Source organism: Corvus moneduloides, chromosome 3 (assembly GCF_009650955.1).
Source record: "Corvus moneduloides isolate bCorMon1 chromosome 3, bCorMon1.pri, whole genome shotgun sequence".
Classification (NCBI taxonomy): domain Eukaryota; kingdom Metazoa; phylum Chordata; class Aves; order Passeriformes; family Corvidae; genus Corvus; species Corvus moneduloides.
The window spans coordinates 67210821-67229048 of NC_045478.1; the positions used below are offsets into that span (position 1 = coordinate 67210821).

The following is an 18228-nucleotide window of genomic DNA, read 5'->3' on the forward strand; positions in this document are numbered from 1 at the left end:
CTGCTGAGAGTGGATGCCATGAGCTGCCTCCATTTCCTGCTGCCCGGCTGCAGACATCCCTTCCTATCTTTCCCTGCTCTTTCACCACTGAGGTGTCTGCCTGGTGCAAAGTTCAATGAATCGCAGGGGCATGTGAGTTGCATGAGTTGTAAAGAAGGGAGAAGGTGGGTACTGGTCAACAGAGTCAGATTTTGTATAAGAGGAATGTGCTGTAGAGATGGCGTTGATAGGTCCAGCAGGCTCTGCTCTGGGGGGAGTAGGCTGACTTCTAGGTTGTACGCTCTGAAAGGAGAGGGAAGCTCTGTGAGTGCAAAGGGAGCTGGGCTATGGATTAAAGAGTTAACCAGGACAGACAGCAACTGAGCTGAGAGGACAGCCTCTTGGGAAAGGGTCCTCGACTGCACAGGGATGTTTGCAGCCTTGATTCATATTTTTCTTTCATGTCATGAGCAACACCGAAAAGCCATGATAGCGTACAGTATGGCAAGTGTTTGTATGTATGCCTGTCTAGGCAGAGGTCTGAAACACCCGAGTGCCAGTACAGGAGTTACAGTGCAGAAATCCTCTGGCAGTGAGGCTTGGTTAGGCTGAGCTTGGGATAAGAAGAAAACACTGCTTTCATGTAGTTCTTCGAACAGCAGCTGGCAACTTGCTCTTCACGAGCTACTGAGCAACTCTGATGCCAAGGCTTCCCTGCTGTCCCTGACAGAGGGAAGGTTGTAGGCCTGGCCTGTGCCTTTGGGGCTGCACACACAGCTGGGTGGAGGTTGGGATCATGTGCTGCCATCACCACCTCCCAGGGTAGCACTCAAGCACCACTCACTGGGAATTCCTGAAATAAGGGATGGATGAACAAAGAAAGCTAAATCAAGTCAGTGTAGGTTAGGTTTCGTTGCAGTCTGCTCCTGCACCATGCATACTCTCCCACACTCATTCTTCCTGGGATGAAAATAGTCTGCACCCACAGGAGCCAGCTCCTCACACCCAGGTCCTTCAACAGAGCCAAGAGCTCTTCCTGAGAGAACACCCACTCACAGCAAGTTATCACCTCTTCCAGGCACTTGGCTACATCATCTGCACCAAGGAGCAGTCAGTAACATGCTGAATGGTACTGCTGAACAGGAAGGCTTCCTTCAGGGGGTGTCCCATCCTCAACCGTGCTCTCTTGCGCAGATATAAAAATAACAAATTCAGTCCTTCAATAATTTATTTCTTTATACCACAGAAAGTTTTTCAATTATACATTTAAGTTTGTAACTTCCAACACTAGGGTAAATATATGTTAAAAAAAAAACTAGCTGTGCAAATTTCAAATTGCATTGTTTCAAATAATATAAATATTTTAATAAAACATACGTTCACATTAAGGTTCACAAAATATATAAAATTTAACAGAAATAAGTCATGAGTTACTTAATTTTTTTTCTTTTTAGAAACTGGTTTTTTTAGTAACTAGAAAAAGATTCTAAACTTGAGAAGCAAGTTAGAAGAGGTATCCAAAATCATAGCAGCAAAACAGGTGCTAAAAACTTAAAAGGTGTGAAAGGAGAAGAGAGAAGCAGGTACCAGGCACAGTGGTAAAGCTGAGGTTCCTAAAGAAAAATTGCAGATTGAGAAGTGGAAGCATAAACTCCAGGAGTAAAATCTCAACCCTGAGGAACTCATGTTACTGAGCTCCAAGCTGTTTGCATGATAACAGAATCACATTAAGAATGACAGAGAGCGTGACAGAAATGGGAGGGAGGATATGAACAGCACACACATACTCCTCTTGACAGTTGCAGTGCAAGAGAGGGAAGAGTCACTCTTGTTTCAGAACTGAACACAAAGGGATTTGGGGTTTTTCTTTGTCTGTTGGAGATAATTCCTTCCACAGAAGTGGGGAATGGCAGGATGCATTTTTGCCATCATATGCATTTCTTCTGTAACTTCTGTCTTTCCAGCTGTCTCGGGATTTGGGAAAGGTTCTAAATGCTGATTAGGTTAAGCTTGTTAAAGGAGCAGACCAGTGCTGGTCTTGTTTCTGGCTGTGGTTTGCTGAGGGCTCTGCAAACACAGACCGCTTGCTGCTATCACCCTAAATGCCTGCGGGAGCTCCCGCCCTGGCGAGCTCTGTAAGAACAGCAAGGACACGGGCAACCCAAACCATGTTTCTTTGGATGTCAGCTGGAAGTTGCATCAGTCTGTCCTGGGTAATCCCATTCAGGAAGGACTTGCCCCTGACTGATGTATGCAGACACAAAAAGGTCCAGCACCTCCGACAGTAGGCATGGGTCCTTGCCTGGGAGAGGGGAGGTATTGAGAAAGAGGCAGAATTGGGAAGTTCTTTGGATTCAAATGCTTCATACTTCCCTCCTGGGAAGTCCAAGAATTAAATATGGCATTGTAAGACCTTAGTCATGAATGAGAGCTCTGTGCAGAAGGCAATGTGACCTTCTCAGCAGTCCTTGTATGGCAGTGTTTAGAGGAAGTAGAAATTTATTCCCATTCTTGGGAATAAACATGATCTGAGCAGACAGCTTATGTTTCCCCCCGCTCTCCCACTCCCAGGACTGTTAAGTGTTTTGGACATAGCACCATTTCAGTGAAGGAAGTAGCTGGCATCGCTTTCTTGTTCCCTACTAGCCATAGATCTGTTTGAACTGGTAGCATTCATTGCAGTAGCCGTTGCACTTGGCATTGCCATAGTGATCACAGGCAGGGGCTCGGCAGCGCTGCTTTGGAGGCTCCTGTGCCGCTGGCTCCCTGGCACTCCCCGACGGTGGGAGCTGACTGAGGCGCCGGCACTCCGGGCACAGGTCATCACTTCTGCAGGCCAGGTTGTTTCTACACGAAGCCACACCACATTGTCTCTTCTGGGTACTCAGTGCTGCTCGCTGCACATCTCTGTGCTGCCCTGTTCTCTTGAAAAATAATAAAACACATTGTCAGTCACTGTGCTGGCAGCACAAATGGCTTTTCATTCCCTTTTTACTCTACTCATGGTTTGTATAGGTAATCACTTGGGGATTGCTTGCAGGCGCTTCTACGAAGTGCAATGCCAAGAGCCAAGTCGAGTTTTACCAAAGAAAACCACAAATTCTGTCATTTCTTAGGAAAAAATGTTGGGTTTTTTATCTTTGGCAACCCTCAATTCTAAAAGGACCAAAACAAACCACATAAAATACCTCCATCTGGAACAAAGACAGTCTGTAATGGACTCAATCAAAAATTCAACTTGAACCCCATGATGCAGTTGCACAGCTCTAAGGGTAAGAATGAAAATCCTCCCCAATCAACAAAACAACCCAATTGTAGGTCCAATTGCTTCCACTAAAATTGCTGGCAAAATCCCAGCTGAGGTAAAACTGAGCACGGCCACTGACAACCCTAAAGTGAGAATGACTTTTTAGGAGCACTGCTCAATTGCAGCAGAAAAAATCATGCTCTATGGTTGTCTTTCCATGATAGCTAGGATGCAGTCGAGGATTTTCTAGTATGCATCCCAAGTTGCTCACACAAGAGAAAAACATGCAGCGCTAAACAAGAGGAAGATTTTGAGAAGTTCACACTTACTTCTGGCTGTCTCACCAGCTGCTGTTCTGTCCTTCTGGCTTCTTGGAATCGCTGGTTCTGGGCTATAATGAAGCAGTTCTGGCAGTACCCCTCGAGCATTGTGCTGCCCAGGGTGCCGCAGTCGCGCCGCTGGCAGGACACAGTGTTACGGAAGCCGGCAGCGGAGCTCCCTGTCTCGTCTGCTGCCGAAGACTTCCTCTGAGATCTCCTCTGCTGGCGTAGCAGAACACTGTCTGTAATGCAAAGCATGAACAGGAGGAGTTCGAATGTGCCCAAGAGATTTGATGGCCCACAGCAACTATAAAAAGTTCCCCACCTTAAAAATGAAAATAAATTAAAAAGATCAACTAGCCTCAAGCGTGGGTTTTTGACATCTCTGAGACACCCCCCACTTGGTACATCATTCTTCATGTTATGTAAATAAGGGTGCTAATGCAGCCTGACTTTCATATAAGAAGTTGTTGAAACAGATGATTTGGGAAAAACTTGCCCTAAGTGGGAAACCTGGATCTCACTGAAATTGAGAAAAATTTCATCTTTGACTTCATTTTGACTGTCATCTGTGACCTACCCATTTCAGCCTCCCCCATTTCAGTCACATCAGATTATTGAAGTGGTACAGATCTTAATAGGAAAAAGTGAATTATACTTTTTAGTCTCATGAAGCAATCTTATATATTCCACAATCAGAAGGAAAAAAAATTTCATTGTGAGCAATGCTGGAAAATAAGTTCTTGCAAGCTGGCATAGAAGTTCCCTAATCTGAATTCATGTGGAAAGCTCATTGTTGTGAAAGATGTCCCTGCCAATGGCAGAGGGGTTGAATTAGATGATCTTTAAAGGTCCCTTCCAACCCAACCTATTCCATGTTTCTTTACTTGTATCGGCAAATTTACCAGCAATAAAACAGTCTGAAGAGATAAGTAATAATTCTCTCTTACTTATGCCTTTCAGGCTCTATACCTAAGGGCTCTTTACCTGTGAAAGAGGGCAGCAGCATGAAAGATGAAGATTTCATGCTGTGATTTATTCACAGATTATTGCCTTTTTGAAGGTCAGTCTTTAAACACATGTGCATGCACATGCATGGTATTACCAAGGAAGATTTCAAGGCAGAGTATAACAATACAGGCCTAAATTACTCCAAAATATCAGCTAATTATCCACAGTCAACTGCTACTTGCTCTGCTTATCAAGGCAACTACAGTGGTTATTCCAGAGCATTATACCTGTTACATCCAGAACAGATACGGATCTTCAAATTCTTCAAAGGTTCTTAAACGCCTTGCTAACATAATGGGTTTTCAGTACCTTCCATACATTTACAGCATTTCCTTCACTGACCTCTACAACTTGTCTAGCTGTGAAGAAAATTCATACCAAACCATAATTGCAGTGGATGCTGGGGAGGTATCAAAACCCACCCCCTTTTGAGTTAGTTTTGCTTCCATCAAAGCTGAAAGGAAGTTTTACGAGAGATTTCACAGATTTCTCACACTGCTGCCATGTGCTCCTTCATGGTTTTGGCTGGGGTAGAGTTAATTTTCTTCACAGTGGCTGGTATGGGGCTCTGTTTTGGATTTGTGCTGAGCACAGGGTGATAATATCGAGATGTTTTTGTTATTGCTGAGCAGGGCTTACACAGAGCCAAGGCCTTTTCTGCTTTTCATAGTGCCCCGCTGGCAGGGGTGCATGGGAGGCCAGGAGGAAACACAGCCTGAACACCTGCCTGCCCATGGCAAGCAGTGAATTAATTCTTTGTTTGGCTTTGCTTGCATGTGCAGTTTTTGCTTTTCCTATTAAACTCTCTTTATCTCAACCCATGAGTTCTCCAGCTTTAACTCTTCTGATTCTCTACTTGAGCCTGCTGGTGGGAGAGTGAGTGTGTGGGGTTTGGTTGCTGGCTGTTGTTAAACCATAATAATAGGATAACAACAGACAGAAAATCACCTTCTCCTCACACTGTTTTCATCACCCCCTGCCTTTGTATCAGCCAGTGCACACAGAATTTCACAGTTCAAGGAGGTTGATCTGCAGCCAAAGTCTGTCAAAGCTCACTCTATCTCTACTTACCATGGTTTTCCCGGTACTCAAAGAAACACAGCGTGCAAAAACCCTCATTTTGTGATGTCCCAAAAAACTTGCAACCAGGTTTCCTACAGAGGTTGCCTCCCCTGTTCTCCTCAGGAGGCTGTGCTGGTTGTGGGGGCTCCTTGCCATGGCTGTTGGGAGCCTGATAACAGGAGTGCTGGTGGAGGATCTGTGAGATCTGGGACGGGTCTGATGTTGATCTCTGGTGGCAGGTGGGCAGGAAAGCGGGACTGTCATTTGGGGACTGCTCTGTAGACCTTTTGAAGCAAGTGCTGCATATACCATTGAAGGTCCTCTTGGCCTTCTGACAGCACATTTTGCATGTGGCATAGTCTAAGTGTCTCTGGTCATCCAAGTTGTTGCAGGGACCAAGCTGTCTGGAGTTGTAGCAGCGTTCACACAGCCCATTGTGTTGCACATTCAATGTAAAGGGGCAGTCTGGGGTCCTGCACTTCATGGCTGTGGTTTCACTGTACAGGAAAAGGCTCGGAGCGGTTGGAGGTGCAGAGCGAGGCTCTGTTACAGGTCCTTCAGATGTCCATCCCCCAGGTTCACAAATATCCCCACGGGGCAAGCCTGACCCAGGTGCCTTCAGCTTCTCAGGTGCTGCTTTGGAGGTCTGCTTTCTTCCTTTGTTTGCTTGGGACCTCTGCTCAAAGCATTCGTGGCAGTAGGGCTGGGTGTTCACAGACATGTAGAAAGGGCAATTCGGCGTTTCACATTTCATCTGTAAGAGCGAGAGCTGGGAAAGTGACAGTTCCTGTCTATTCCTGGAACACATCTCTCTTCTAGCGGGTTCAGCATTCTCCTGCCACTTCTTGTACTCATGCTGTACCAGCTGAAAGTAATCTTCCACGAGGTTTATTTCTTTGGGTAGGTTGCCTTCATCTAACCTGACAGCCAAAAAAGGAAGATTGCATCAGTGGTTGAAAAGACCAGATGGTGGGGGTGGAAGCAAATACAAGCAATGTGGGAAGGAAATGTAGATTTAGTGCACATCCATATTACTCAGACAGAAGATCTGGGATGTTACACTGTTGCTGTAAATGGAAATAATTTTAAAAGCAGGTGTTCAGTGATGGAGACTTTCACATCTGAAATAAATGTCCCGAAACAATGCTAAACAGAAGTATTCTTAAAAGGCTTTGCTAGGTGAGGGTTTTCTGTCTAAGAGCTGTTTGCACAAAGAATATGGGTAACCTCTCAGAAGCAGAAAGTCCCCCAAATGGTGAATTTCTCTGAGGACCAGTGTTGAACTGAAGAGAGGTTAGAGTAGAAGATGCTTTTCTTCACTAGTCCATACTAAGAACAAGCCCTTCCTACAGTGGGCTCAGCATTCCATGATACAGTTTATCACAAAATCTGCTCCTGCTTCTGCCCTGCTGTGTCTGTATCTACCAGCAGAATTCTTCAAACAAAGTGGGGGGTTTCAGTGTGGTGCGTGCAATGCTACCATCCATCACACCATCCTTACTCTGCCTCCAGCTGCAGGGAAAAGATGAGGAGCTAACATTTCTGGTAATACTCCGGAACACATCCAGGCAGTGGGACTAGGGAAGCTCAAGTGCTACCCTTTATGTGTGCGTGTATCCTTTTGGTAGGAGGACTTCAATTTTCAAGGCCCCTAAACCAGAACCAGTCAACAGCATAAAGATTCCTTTCCATGTGGTAGTGGAATCAAAGACTGAGGATACAGGGAGTTACTTTCCTCCCTCAGTTGTGAGGGGACTGGCTGGACATCGCTGCCAGTGTCCATTAAATATGAGAAGCTGATGTGTCTTGCCAGCTGCTCCCTGTGTGTTACTGATGCTCAACCATCAGGGGGATGAGCAGAGACACTGGTTCCTTCACTGGCCACAGCTTCCTGCCTACTGCCACACGGAACAGCCTAGGGTGTTGAGGCATCTGTGCTAAGACCATACTGCCAAGTACTTTCCCCAGGGCAGTCAAAACTACAACTGCCCATTATGCAATGTGCCCTTACACAAAGCACAAGAGCTTGGGCTAACTAGTTCCTGCATTTAACTACTTTTCAACCACCCTCCTGTGTAATCCAAAAGTCAGTGAAACTGACCAAATGGATTTTTTCTTTTAAAATGCTAGTTTCAGTTCGCTAAGTCTGACCACATTTTTGCCTTTAAATTTGAGACAGGCCTCAGCTCATACTATTTCAAAACATATCAATGGTAATGCCAATGTTTCATATTTCAGGTAGTAAACACATGGGTCACCTCAAAGGAAGGAAAGACCAAAAGAAGACACTGGGCTGCCCAGCTTGTCCCACTTTGGTAAAAAATATAACTTTGAGGAAACAGGAATGACACTCACTTTGCAGCATTAATTAGATGAGTTGTACCATGATCCCAGCCTTGCACTGGAATTTCCATCACTATCAAGTAGTCTTTTAGCAGCTGCTCTTTCTCCCTCTCTTCTGCATCTGTCAGAAAGTGCACATTCAAATCCTCAAATCTGCCTTGTTCACTGGTGACCAGAGGGACAGCCCGGATTTCTGTGGAGAAACAAGATGGATTAACACATACACATGCACACATATATATACACACACACACACATAACCAACTAGTCAGGAATAACCATAAAATGCAACACGTGGAGATATCACCACTAAATTTTTGAGAGAGAGGAGAACAGCTGGGCAGTTTCTATATGGTACCATGGGGGAGGTCGCAGACACACCTACATCACAAAGTTAGCTCCATGCCACAGTAGTTTTAATGTCCCCATAGCAACTATCTTCTCCATGTGAGCAGCACTGTGGATCTTTGTTTGTTATGCCTTTCTGTGGGATGATGCTGTAACCTGAAACTAGAGAACTGCTGGCCACTCAGAAGTGATGCATTAAAAATGGTAAAGCATATATTTTGTTATTCCTGCCAGGCAGTGGTACCCTGCTGTGAGACTGCATCCTTCAAAGCTTCTTCTCTTATGATGTGATCTGGAAAGGAGGCCAGAACACAATAAAGCAGAGGCTACCCTTTGACTAATTCCAGCCTGCAAGCAGGTGAGTTGCACTCTACTTTCCATCAATACCTTGAAGGTAACATTTAGTTTCTATTCAGATCCACAGACAAAGCTGTTTCTGCTCACATTTTAAGAATGTATTTCAAATTCATCTTTTACATTTATTTAACTTTATAAATGGAAATCTAAACCAGATTATATTTTAAATGCTTTATCAGCACAATGGTTTTGAAGAAGGAACATAAATACCAAACAAGGTACTTGAAAAATACCTGGCCCGCTGTCCTTTAGAGTCACCAGTGGTGTAAAATGCATGTTGTCATAGCCAAGCACAATTGGGTATCTGTAGCATTCTTCAGCTGGCCACAGGAGAGGCAAGTAAACACCACCAACATTCAAAGGAGCAAAACTGGAACCTGACTCTAAGCTTCTAACCACTTTGTCTGCATAAAAAAGAAAAAGAAAACACAAATAATATGTGCTACAGGCAAGAGAAAACATATGCTGGGGGTTTTAGAATAATTGCTGAAAACACTGTGTTCTGAAATGCATCTACCTGAAAACAACAGTTGTTGACTAAGACTACTAACACAGCACAAGAGTAACGCAGTGGGATGACCAGCCAGGCAACTCACCTGCAAGGACAATGACGGGCCTTCTGAGGATGTTAGCAAGGATGAAGATGTGGATTTCTTCCAGTGCATTATAAGGAAGCCTGTTTCGAGCCCCAGATATTTCTGGGGAGGTCATTTCAATGAGGTATTCCCACTCCTCCTCCCAGTTCTGAGGAAAGAAACAGTTGTCACCAATGGTTCAAAGACATGGAGGTCAGGAATCAGCTGCAGTACAGCAGTGCTCAAATAACTGCATTTTCCCATTTCCTCCAAAGGAAGACTATTTCTGCTCTCCATTAATGATGGAATCCGTGAAGCCCAAAAGCAAACAGAATCAGCAAGGCAACACTGGTGAGCACTCAGAAAACAGCACCATTCCCTCAGGCTGCCTTACCCGGGTGTCATAATGGAGTCCCGTTTCTACAAACTCCTGGGATTTAACAGCCTCCCGCTGCCAGCGGAGCTTGAAGTTCCGTGTGTCAATCTCCCTGAGAGCACTAAACAATGTTTTTCTCAAGACAAGGTCGATATCTTCAATGCCCCACATGTACTGCGATGCTGCATGCATAAGGCAATTTCCATCACCTGCAACAAAAGAAAGAGTGCATTATTTTCAAATGGCTACTTAAATAAAACACCACAAACCTGTGGGACATAGAATTACACTGCACATATGCATATTCCCTGTGCGCTTCTCTCTAAGCCTCAGAGAGAAGGGTTGTATAGAAGGAGACCAGAGTTATGGTCTCTGTTCAGAGACAGAAAGAAAAAACTCCCCTCCCTACTGGTTTTGTCTCTGTACCAGTCCAAGTTAAGCTGTCATTCAGCAATGCCCCTTACCTATCTTACTTAACTTTGACTGGTATCACACACTAAATTTTGGGGTCAACTACAAATGTCAAACACAGCTGAAATAGCTTCTTAAACACAACGAAGTCATAAAATTACAAAAGAAGATGTAAATCTCCCTCGTTGGTGTTTATACAAATATACACCAAATGGCATGGGGTTGAAATAATGAAAGCCATTAAGAAAATATTACAGTAACACCAAGCCTCACATCCCCTGATGAGCACTGCTTGGCACTTGGCTGTTCTTGATGGAGGAATTGTAATAAAAAAGGAGACAGAAAGGGAGTGGCAGGCGATTTATGTAAAGCAATCATAGGAACACCTCTGGCCTTCCTCTCAGAAATGATAGTGTGTTGGGTGTTTACGTGTATTACTTAGAGGGCTGTTTTTCAGAATCCAAAATTAGAACTAAGTAAATGAAAGACAGTGATTCCATTTTCATTTACGCAATCTCCTTGCATTGAAAAATTCCTCTTTCCATGTAGGAAGGATTGTGATATTCTTCAGTTTCAGAGAAACTGAGAATCAGAGGAGATAACTAACTTAATTAAAAGGTTTGACAAAAAATATATCTATATCTGGGTTTCGAATTCTATCTCTAGCCATCTTCTTCAAAAGGGGATGTCTCCCCTGAAAGGGAGACATAAAGAATCATTATTGTCATATCCTCAGATGCAAAACTAAGTCTGATGTTTACTACAGTGGTAAACAGATTCACCCAATGTTAAGAAACCACAGCAATTTTTTTGGAATAGAAGACATCAACCCTGGTAAAGCTACTAGATTTTTTCTCATGTGAAAAAAAACCCAAACAAACCCACCCAAAGAACTCCCACAAAAGAATTAAACCCAGTTTGCCACACACATTATGAGTTCAATTACACCATTGTGAACACTTTTGCTACTTATTCTGTGAAACTGCAGAGAAAAGCCTACAATAGACCCCAGTTCCTGAGTAAGATATAATTTGAAATCTACTCAATGCTTCATAAATTGTTATGGGATTGGTGGATATCAGGTTCCTGCAACTGCCTTCTGGTTTCTGAATGCTGTCTTGCAAAGCTTACTTCAATTCTGCAGACTGCTTACTTGAGCTCAAATATCAGGGAGCAACAAAGACGACAGAAAAACTGACTGGGTTTCCTTCTGACCAAGAAAGATGACATATTAATCCCATTAAAATTTTCCCTTTGCAAAATCTAGAGCAAAGATAAGATTAAATTTTTTCTCTCTCTGAGAGCTCACTTTCGGTTCTTTATTGAGAAGCACTGCCCAAAATTCCTTACACAGCACTTGGAATTCCCCCACACCGTTTGACTAGCAATTGAGCAACAGTTGTACTTTTTGTTCTGCGGGGTGCAGCATAGCCTCCCTCGGACTTTCCCAGGGGGTGTGGCTGGGCGAGCTGGAATGACTGCCAATTCATTATACAAGTGAAATCTCTACAGCCAATAGATGCTGGAATTTTTAAATTTAAAAAAAGGAAAAAAACCCAAACAGTTTCGATTTTTGTACCTCCTACCGCTTTCCTTCTATCCTCCATTCTCAGATTTCTGCAAAGAAATATGTGGTGATTCAAAACAGCTTTTTTAATTAAGAAAACCCCACCACTCCACAGATTCACAAACATATTAGGTAAAATGTACATCAAAAGATCCTGTAGGAGATACTTACTCTGTTTTCAACAACTACAACCTTGATCAGAAAAACCCCAGAATTTTCTAAAGAAAGCCCACTGTTGACTGAAAGAATTAACATATTCCTCCCACATCTATAGGTTAAGCAGCTAAATGCTTAAAGAAATATTTTTTATGCCACATGGGAGAAAAAAAAAAGTTACTTTCTGGAATAATACAGGGCTTCTCCAGGCTTCTGCACTTCTTTCAGAGATCCTCTCCTACTGTCCAACCTACCTTCCTTCTCCTGCAAAGGTCCTTCAATGCAACTACTTTGCATAACCCACAGGTTTCCAAAGACACTCCTACTCATGCACTTAATGACCCCAAAGCACTGAACTGAAGCCAAGTTCTTCGTCGGCACAGTGTATGGGGAGACCACAAACCGAGTCCTTGCTTTGCTTTCCCTCAATCTACCCTAATATTTCAGCATCTCGTATACTGGTGCGCCTGCTCACAGGCGGGATCCGAGTCCATGCTACTCCCACCTGTAACACTTGCCGATGGTCATGAGACAAAGAAAGAGGTCAGTATTACTGAATGTAACGTGGTCACCACAAGGGTCTGTCCAGGCAGCCTTAATCCCTGCAGGATTTCTATTGACAAGAGAGGGGGGGATTCTAAAACTGTTACTCTTTGCCCCAGGCAAAAATTGTGCACATTGTCCATTTTTCTAGAAAATCTGTTAGAGTGAAGTTTTTAAGATGCAACACTTGGAGTGATGTTACCTTCCCAGCATCTGCAAAGCGCTGTCTGCCCTAGCTGCAACTCCAGTCCTTCCAAAGCTCAAGATTCCGCAACGTCTGTGCACACCCCAACTGCAGTCATGAGAATTTTACACCAATGCAGAGGCAGCCCAAAAAGCCCACCAAAAGGTCAATGCCTCTACAACAGTTACAGACGCACATCGGGATCAGGCTTTAGGTTGCACAGTGACATCTACCTATTTTTAAGGCTTCTGTATAACACAGCTGTGTACAATCAGACTGAGAAATATGGCAGAACTTGGAAAGGGAACAATGTGGACTAAGAAGATAAGTATAGAAGCAGATATGAAAAGAAGCAACCATAGAACACAACATGGACTTCAACAAGGCTGCAGGTCCACCACACCCAGTGTTTCTGTAACTGCTGTGACCTGCTCCTTGAGCAAAGAATATGTATTTTCCATCTTCTTGAAGTCCTCACCGTCCCAGTCTATTCTTCCTGGTTAGGGACAACCTGTGCTGTAAGGAATCCTGGGTCCAAGTTTGCAGCTGCGTGACTGTAAGTCATAGCCATTACCGAATCTTTCCTCCACTGAATGTGAAATGCCCGGTGACTCTTACAGTCATGTGCCAAGGTTTCCTGCTCAGGACTGTGGACAAATGCAACCCGTTCAGGAAATCTTGGCGCTACTTCTGCGCCTTTTCCTTTGTAGCACTTGATGCAATACACACACAAAGTAACCCAAAAGCCAAGTCCTGAAACCAGCACTGACTGTTGAAAGAAAAGGGCACTGCAAACTTTGTGTTGCACAAAGATGGGTGTCAGTCACACCCATGGGGGCTACTGGTGGGCCCTGAGAGAAGGTTAGAGCTGGCAAACCCCAGCAGGTAGCTGAGGATGAGGGAGCAGCCCCAGTGTGGGGTGCTAACCCCAGGGACAGCAGCATCAGGTTCTCAGAGGCTCCATGTTCTGAGTGCTATTGCCGTCACTGTTCTTAAAGTTGGATCAGCAAGCAAACCCTGCCTGCCAGCAGGGCTTACTGGAAGGATATTAGCTTCTGCTAATATACATGGGAATGCATCCCTGTCACTCAAAGCATCTGAAGGCTCCTCTTGCCTGGCATTAAAGGATGTTTGGTGCTTCCGACGAGGCTGCCAACACGTAGCAGTCAGATTCGTGGGAAGGCGGTGGGTTCCAAATCAAGTTTCCCTGCCTTTTTCTTGACTCTGAAGTGCCACAGCTTACCAACATTATTAAAATATCTGTGAAATTTCTACGGTATTCACATACTGTGGTATGGGCAGGGGTCTGCTACAGCCTCAGGGCAGTACCTCACATGGAAAGAATTTTAATTTACAAAACTAAGATTAAAAGGCAGCACATTTTTAAAGCCATGTGCTTCTGTTTCAGTAATGTGAACTCAGATGCTATTAATAATGTTACCTACATTCGTAGAACCCATTTTACTGCGAGCGCAAAGACCTGCTCATAACTTACCATTAGTCTTCAAAGGAACAAGTCTCCGAACTTCCCTGCACCAGTTGAGCTTCCTCTGGCGCTCCAGTGAAGTCTGGGTAGCCTGGTCAGTCAGGGACTTCTGAAGCGTTTCCCGAAACTGTGGACAAAACTGGCACATTCTGAACATTTCTATGGTATATCTGTGCATAGTCCTGAAGTGATGAATTATTCCACCGGGAGGTTTGACTAGATCCTCAGGTGTCCTCTCTCTGATCTTCATAGCCTTCAGCATATTGCTCTGATACAAAGCTTGAGGAAGGATGTGTTGGCCAGCCATGTTTCTAGAAGACATCTGAAATGAAAGAGGATCCTTTTATTGCCATGTTAGTGTCCCTCTACCACAGTGCTATCACTTCTGCAGAGACTGAGAAGACACTTTCAGGGGCTAGATTCTGGATGCAGTTTTGCCTAAAACGAGCACAGAGTGGATGCAGTCCAACTGAGCCTTTCATAAATAATGTTTGTTTAAAGCTCATATTCACTAACTTTTCTGCATTACTCAGATATAGGCAGTGATCATCTTATCCCACTCATTTGCTGATATAATTGACTGTGATATTAAAGAGGATTTATTCATAAGTAAGGAAACTGCATCATCATTCAAAAAAAAGCGCATTTAAATCAAAATAAAGATAAGAGAAGGCAAGATCAAGGGAAGGGAAAATTATCCTGGAAACGTAACTAATTGATAATTGCACAGCATAATCCCATATGCACTTGCTGAATTTCAGCACATTTCAAGCTCTTGCTTTGATAACATGCCAAAAGAAAGCAGATAGTGACCATTCAGATTTCCACAGCCCAGACATTCTGAGAAGTGATGGTCAGTAGAGTACAGAAAGAGCCCAAAGAATTGCAAGCTGTGCTAGTATCAGTCCCATACTTACAGTGGCCAGATATGGTAGATGAGGAATTTGCCACTCAAGGAACAGACTTAGGCTACTTTTCTTGAGGCTCTTTGTATTTTGTGAGTGGTAGAGCTACAGCACAGAGGTGCTTGTGCCATGTGTGGGGGTGCAGACTGCAGTGCCACTATTACTCAGTGGTAAGCCAACAGAGCTGAAAAAGCATTTCCACTTGGCTCAAAACCCCCAATATCTTTCCACAGTAGGACATGTAATGTTTACTGCCCTGCATCCCTTTCTTCAGTAACTCTGGCCTCATGGGGTGCAGCAGGAAGAACATAAAAAGAAACCCATAACCTCAAACCCTCTACACTCTATGAAATACTTATTCAGAGCACACTTACTTTGTGGCTAGTTAGAGCCAATGTAGGCACAACATCCCTCAGAACTCCCGTGCACTACAGTACAAACAACAATAACCTGTTTTTATGTGGAGGGGCTCTCCACACTGTCCACAAACATTCCTGCTTTGTTTAAAAACAAAGCAAAGTTTGTATCAAGACAAATAAAAGTATGCATGCTGAACATGTTTCGAGTATAGCTAGTCACATTAGGAGAACCCACCATTGTGATTATGTGTCTAGGGACAAGTATCAAGCCACACATGTGTATCAATCTACGGACATCAAGTACAGGGAAACAAGAAACAACCAAAAATTGTTTATGCAACTATTAGGAAGTTTTCTCATGCAGATAGGAGTCAGGAGGCACAGGGAGAGGAAGAAGAACTCCAGTCTGACAGAGTGACTGGGAAGGCATTCCCAGGTCTATGGAGGCAGAAAACCCCTCTTGCACAGAAGGACTTCAGCACCTCCTTCCCCACAGGGAAACATCTCCTTACTCCTCTTTACCCAGACACTTCCATTGGCAACATCCACCTCCAAATGCCCAGCCAAAGCTTTGGAAAAGACCCTCTCAGGGTGAAAGGGGACCTCAAACTCCAGGTGCCAAGAGCTGACCTCTATAACCTCTCTGAGAACCAGCTGATGGAGACGTACAGTGGACATCCTGAAAAGCCCTGAACAGAGGCAGATGAAACAGGCGATGCTACAAAGTTCTACTTTAGGGCAATGTCATTCACACACCCTACAGCACAGGGCTGTGACATCTTGCACATATGGAAAAGCTTTCCTTTAGGTAATAGAGATGGCATGTTCTTATCATTCCCCCACCAGCACACAGCCTTAAAATGAAAATAACACATTTTCTCATCCACTCTCTTCGCCAGTATAGTTTTAACACATGCTATTTACGTAATCCTGTATTTAAATGTATGAATGATTCTCAAAAGGAAATATAAACAACCCCTTACTAATCTATATAATAACCACAGCTCTACTTTGCTCTGAGATGACCAAAATACTGAATTCCTTACTTATGTTAGTAGAAACATTGAGTCAATGGGATTTTTTACACAAATAAAGACTAATCACATGACTAAGCACTACCGGCACGGACCCTTGAAATGGTTATTTCCAGCTTTAAGTAACAAAAAGTACTGAGTTTACAGAAGTACTCACTGAAACAACATTATTCGATACTATGTTCTACAGACATTTTTCCCCCTCCACATGTGGAAATTACTGCCTATGCTATTTACAGTCATAAATGTCAATCAAGGCAAAAGCCAAGCAACCCTTATTTTCAAAATCAATGGGATGAAACAAACAGAACTCAATAGCCATTTAAGTTGGAGATTTAAAAGTAGAAAACCGACCTACAGTTATTATTTTACAGTCTACTGTGCTTTGTTGTGTGTTATGCTACTTTAACGTTCTGACAAGTAATGACTAGGAATTCCCAGAAAGGAACAGCTGTAAACAATAATTAGAGACAGCATCCTTTCCAAACGTGTAATACTGAGGATGCTGGGCTCGGGAAAGCTGAATAATGTTCTGAGATCTGCCAATGGTTTCATAAAGTTATTTTAATTTTCTGTCCTCTATTTGAGAAAACGGCAATTAATAAACTTCTCCATAAAGTGCTAAAACTCCTAAAATAAATATGCTTAATACCTTTTAAGCCCCCATAGATTTTTTTCTGCCTGGGTCTTTGCTCGGTACAACCCAAAACATAGTATTACTCTTCACCAAATCAGAAGATGAGGACCGAGGGTCTTTTAAATCCCACAGGACTGGTTTACCCACAGTAAGTGTTCCGCGTTCTTCGTTCCCTGACCTACTGCTCTGCTGGAGGCTGGGTATGCAAGGTGGAAAGGACACAATACGGCCCGCCAGCTTCCCAGGAGAAGGACCCGAAGCCCCAGGGCGGACTTCCCCGCGGCCGCCGGCGCTCGGAGCAAGCCCGGCCGCACCGCACCGCGCCCGCTCTGCCTCTGCCTCCGCGTCGCGGCGCCCGTGGAGCCCCGGGGCCGGGCCGGGCCGGCAGCAGCGGTCACAGCGTCACCGCCCGGCCGGCGGCGGCCAGCGCCAGCCGGAGCCGGCACACGGGGCACGGCCGAGCCCCGCCGCCAGACCCGCCTGGTCCCCCGAGGCGGCCTCCTGCAAACGCGCCCGGGGCTCCGCCGTGCCCTGCCCAGAGCGGCGCTCACCTCTCCGCGGCGGGCTCCTCCTCCGGCCGATCCTGCCGTGACTCCTGCTCAGCAGCGAGGCTGGGGCGATGGGGCGCAGCCGCGCTCGGGATCCATCAACCCCCACCGTGCCGGGGCTCCTTCCTTCCTTCCCTTCTCTCCCCGCCGGAGCTGCTGCTGCTGCTGCTGCTGCCGCCGCTGCGGAATGAAGGGCTGAGCCCAGTCTCTTGTTTTTTTTTCCCTTTCTGTTTAAGCGCCCGGGTGAAAAAAAAAAAAAAAAAAAAAAAGAGAGAGCGAGAGACTGAAAACACAACACAAAAAACCCCAGCGGGGATTTCCACCGGCAGAGCGCAGGGACTTTCCGGCCTGTGACAACCGCCGCGGCCCTGCCGCCGCCAGGGGGCGCCGCCGCCGGGCAGCCCCGCGGCCTCCCCGCCCGCCGTGACTCACCCACGGGAATTTCGGGAGCCGGGATGGCAGTTCTTCCTTCCTTATTCCTTTCCCCTCGGGCAGGAGGTTGCCCATCCCGTCCCGCAGGCTTCGCTCTGCTCACGGGCCGGCCCGGTGCCGAGTGGCCGGGTCGGGAACAGCTCTGTGTCCCTGCGCAGAGCGGCGGGGCCCCGGCCGTGCCCCGCACCCCCTGAAGGCCGGCAGTGAGAGGCGGCTGCCCCGGGAGCCCTTCCCGTGTCCTCAGTCCCACGGGCACGCGTGGCAAGCGCCTGCCCTGGCACACAGGTCTCGGGCTGCAGGTGCCCGGGTGTAGATGCCCACACCCCTGCCCCAGCATCCCAGCAGGAC

At 45.3% G+C, this 18228-nt stretch overlaps 1 protein-coding gene across 2 annotated transcripts; it reads right to left on the reverse strand.

Annotated features, from left to right (window-relative positions):
• Positions 1-1936: 1936 nt before the first annotated feature.
• TNFAIP3 (TNF alpha induced protein 3) lies at positions 1937-17956 on the reverse strand. 2 transcript variants are annotated; one of them, XM_032102055.1, is made up of 10 exons: positions 17881-17956; positions 17452-17675; positions 13975-14287; positions 9637-9827; positions 9264-9411; positions 8901-9071; positions 7975-8155; positions 5629-6539; positions 3556-3788; positions 1937-2903 (listed from the first exon to the last, which is right to left on the reverse strand). In XM_032102055.1, exons 3-10 carry the CDS (start codon positions 14285-14287, stop codon positions 2622-2624), a joined length of 2430 nt encoding a protein of 809 aa, XP_031957946.1. In that variant the 5' UTR covers positions 17452-17675; positions 17881-17956; the 3' UTR covers positions 1937-2621. The 2 variants fall into 2 exon arrangements, with proteins under 2 accessions (XP_031957946.1, XP_031957947.1); XM_032102056.1 differs by lacking the exons at positions 17452-17675; positions 17881-17956 and adding an exon at positions 17079-17200.
• Positions 17957-18228: the final 272 nt, after the last annotated feature.

Excerpts from the sequence above, each read along its gene's own strand:
- TNFAIP3 (XM_032102055.1), bottom strand. The coding sequence starts at position 14,287 with ATGTCTTCTAGAAACATGGCTGGCCAACACATCCTTCCTCAAGCTTTG. Across the intron at positions 9,828-13,974 it reads TGTTCCTTTGAAGACTAATG|GTGATGGAAATTGCCTTATG; the intron begins GTAAGTTATGAG and ends CTTTTGTTGCAG. Across the intron at positions 8,156-8,900 it reads TCTAAAGGACAGCGGGCCAG|AAATCCGGGCTGTCCCTCTG; the intron begins GTATTTTTCAAG and ends GTTTCTCCACAG.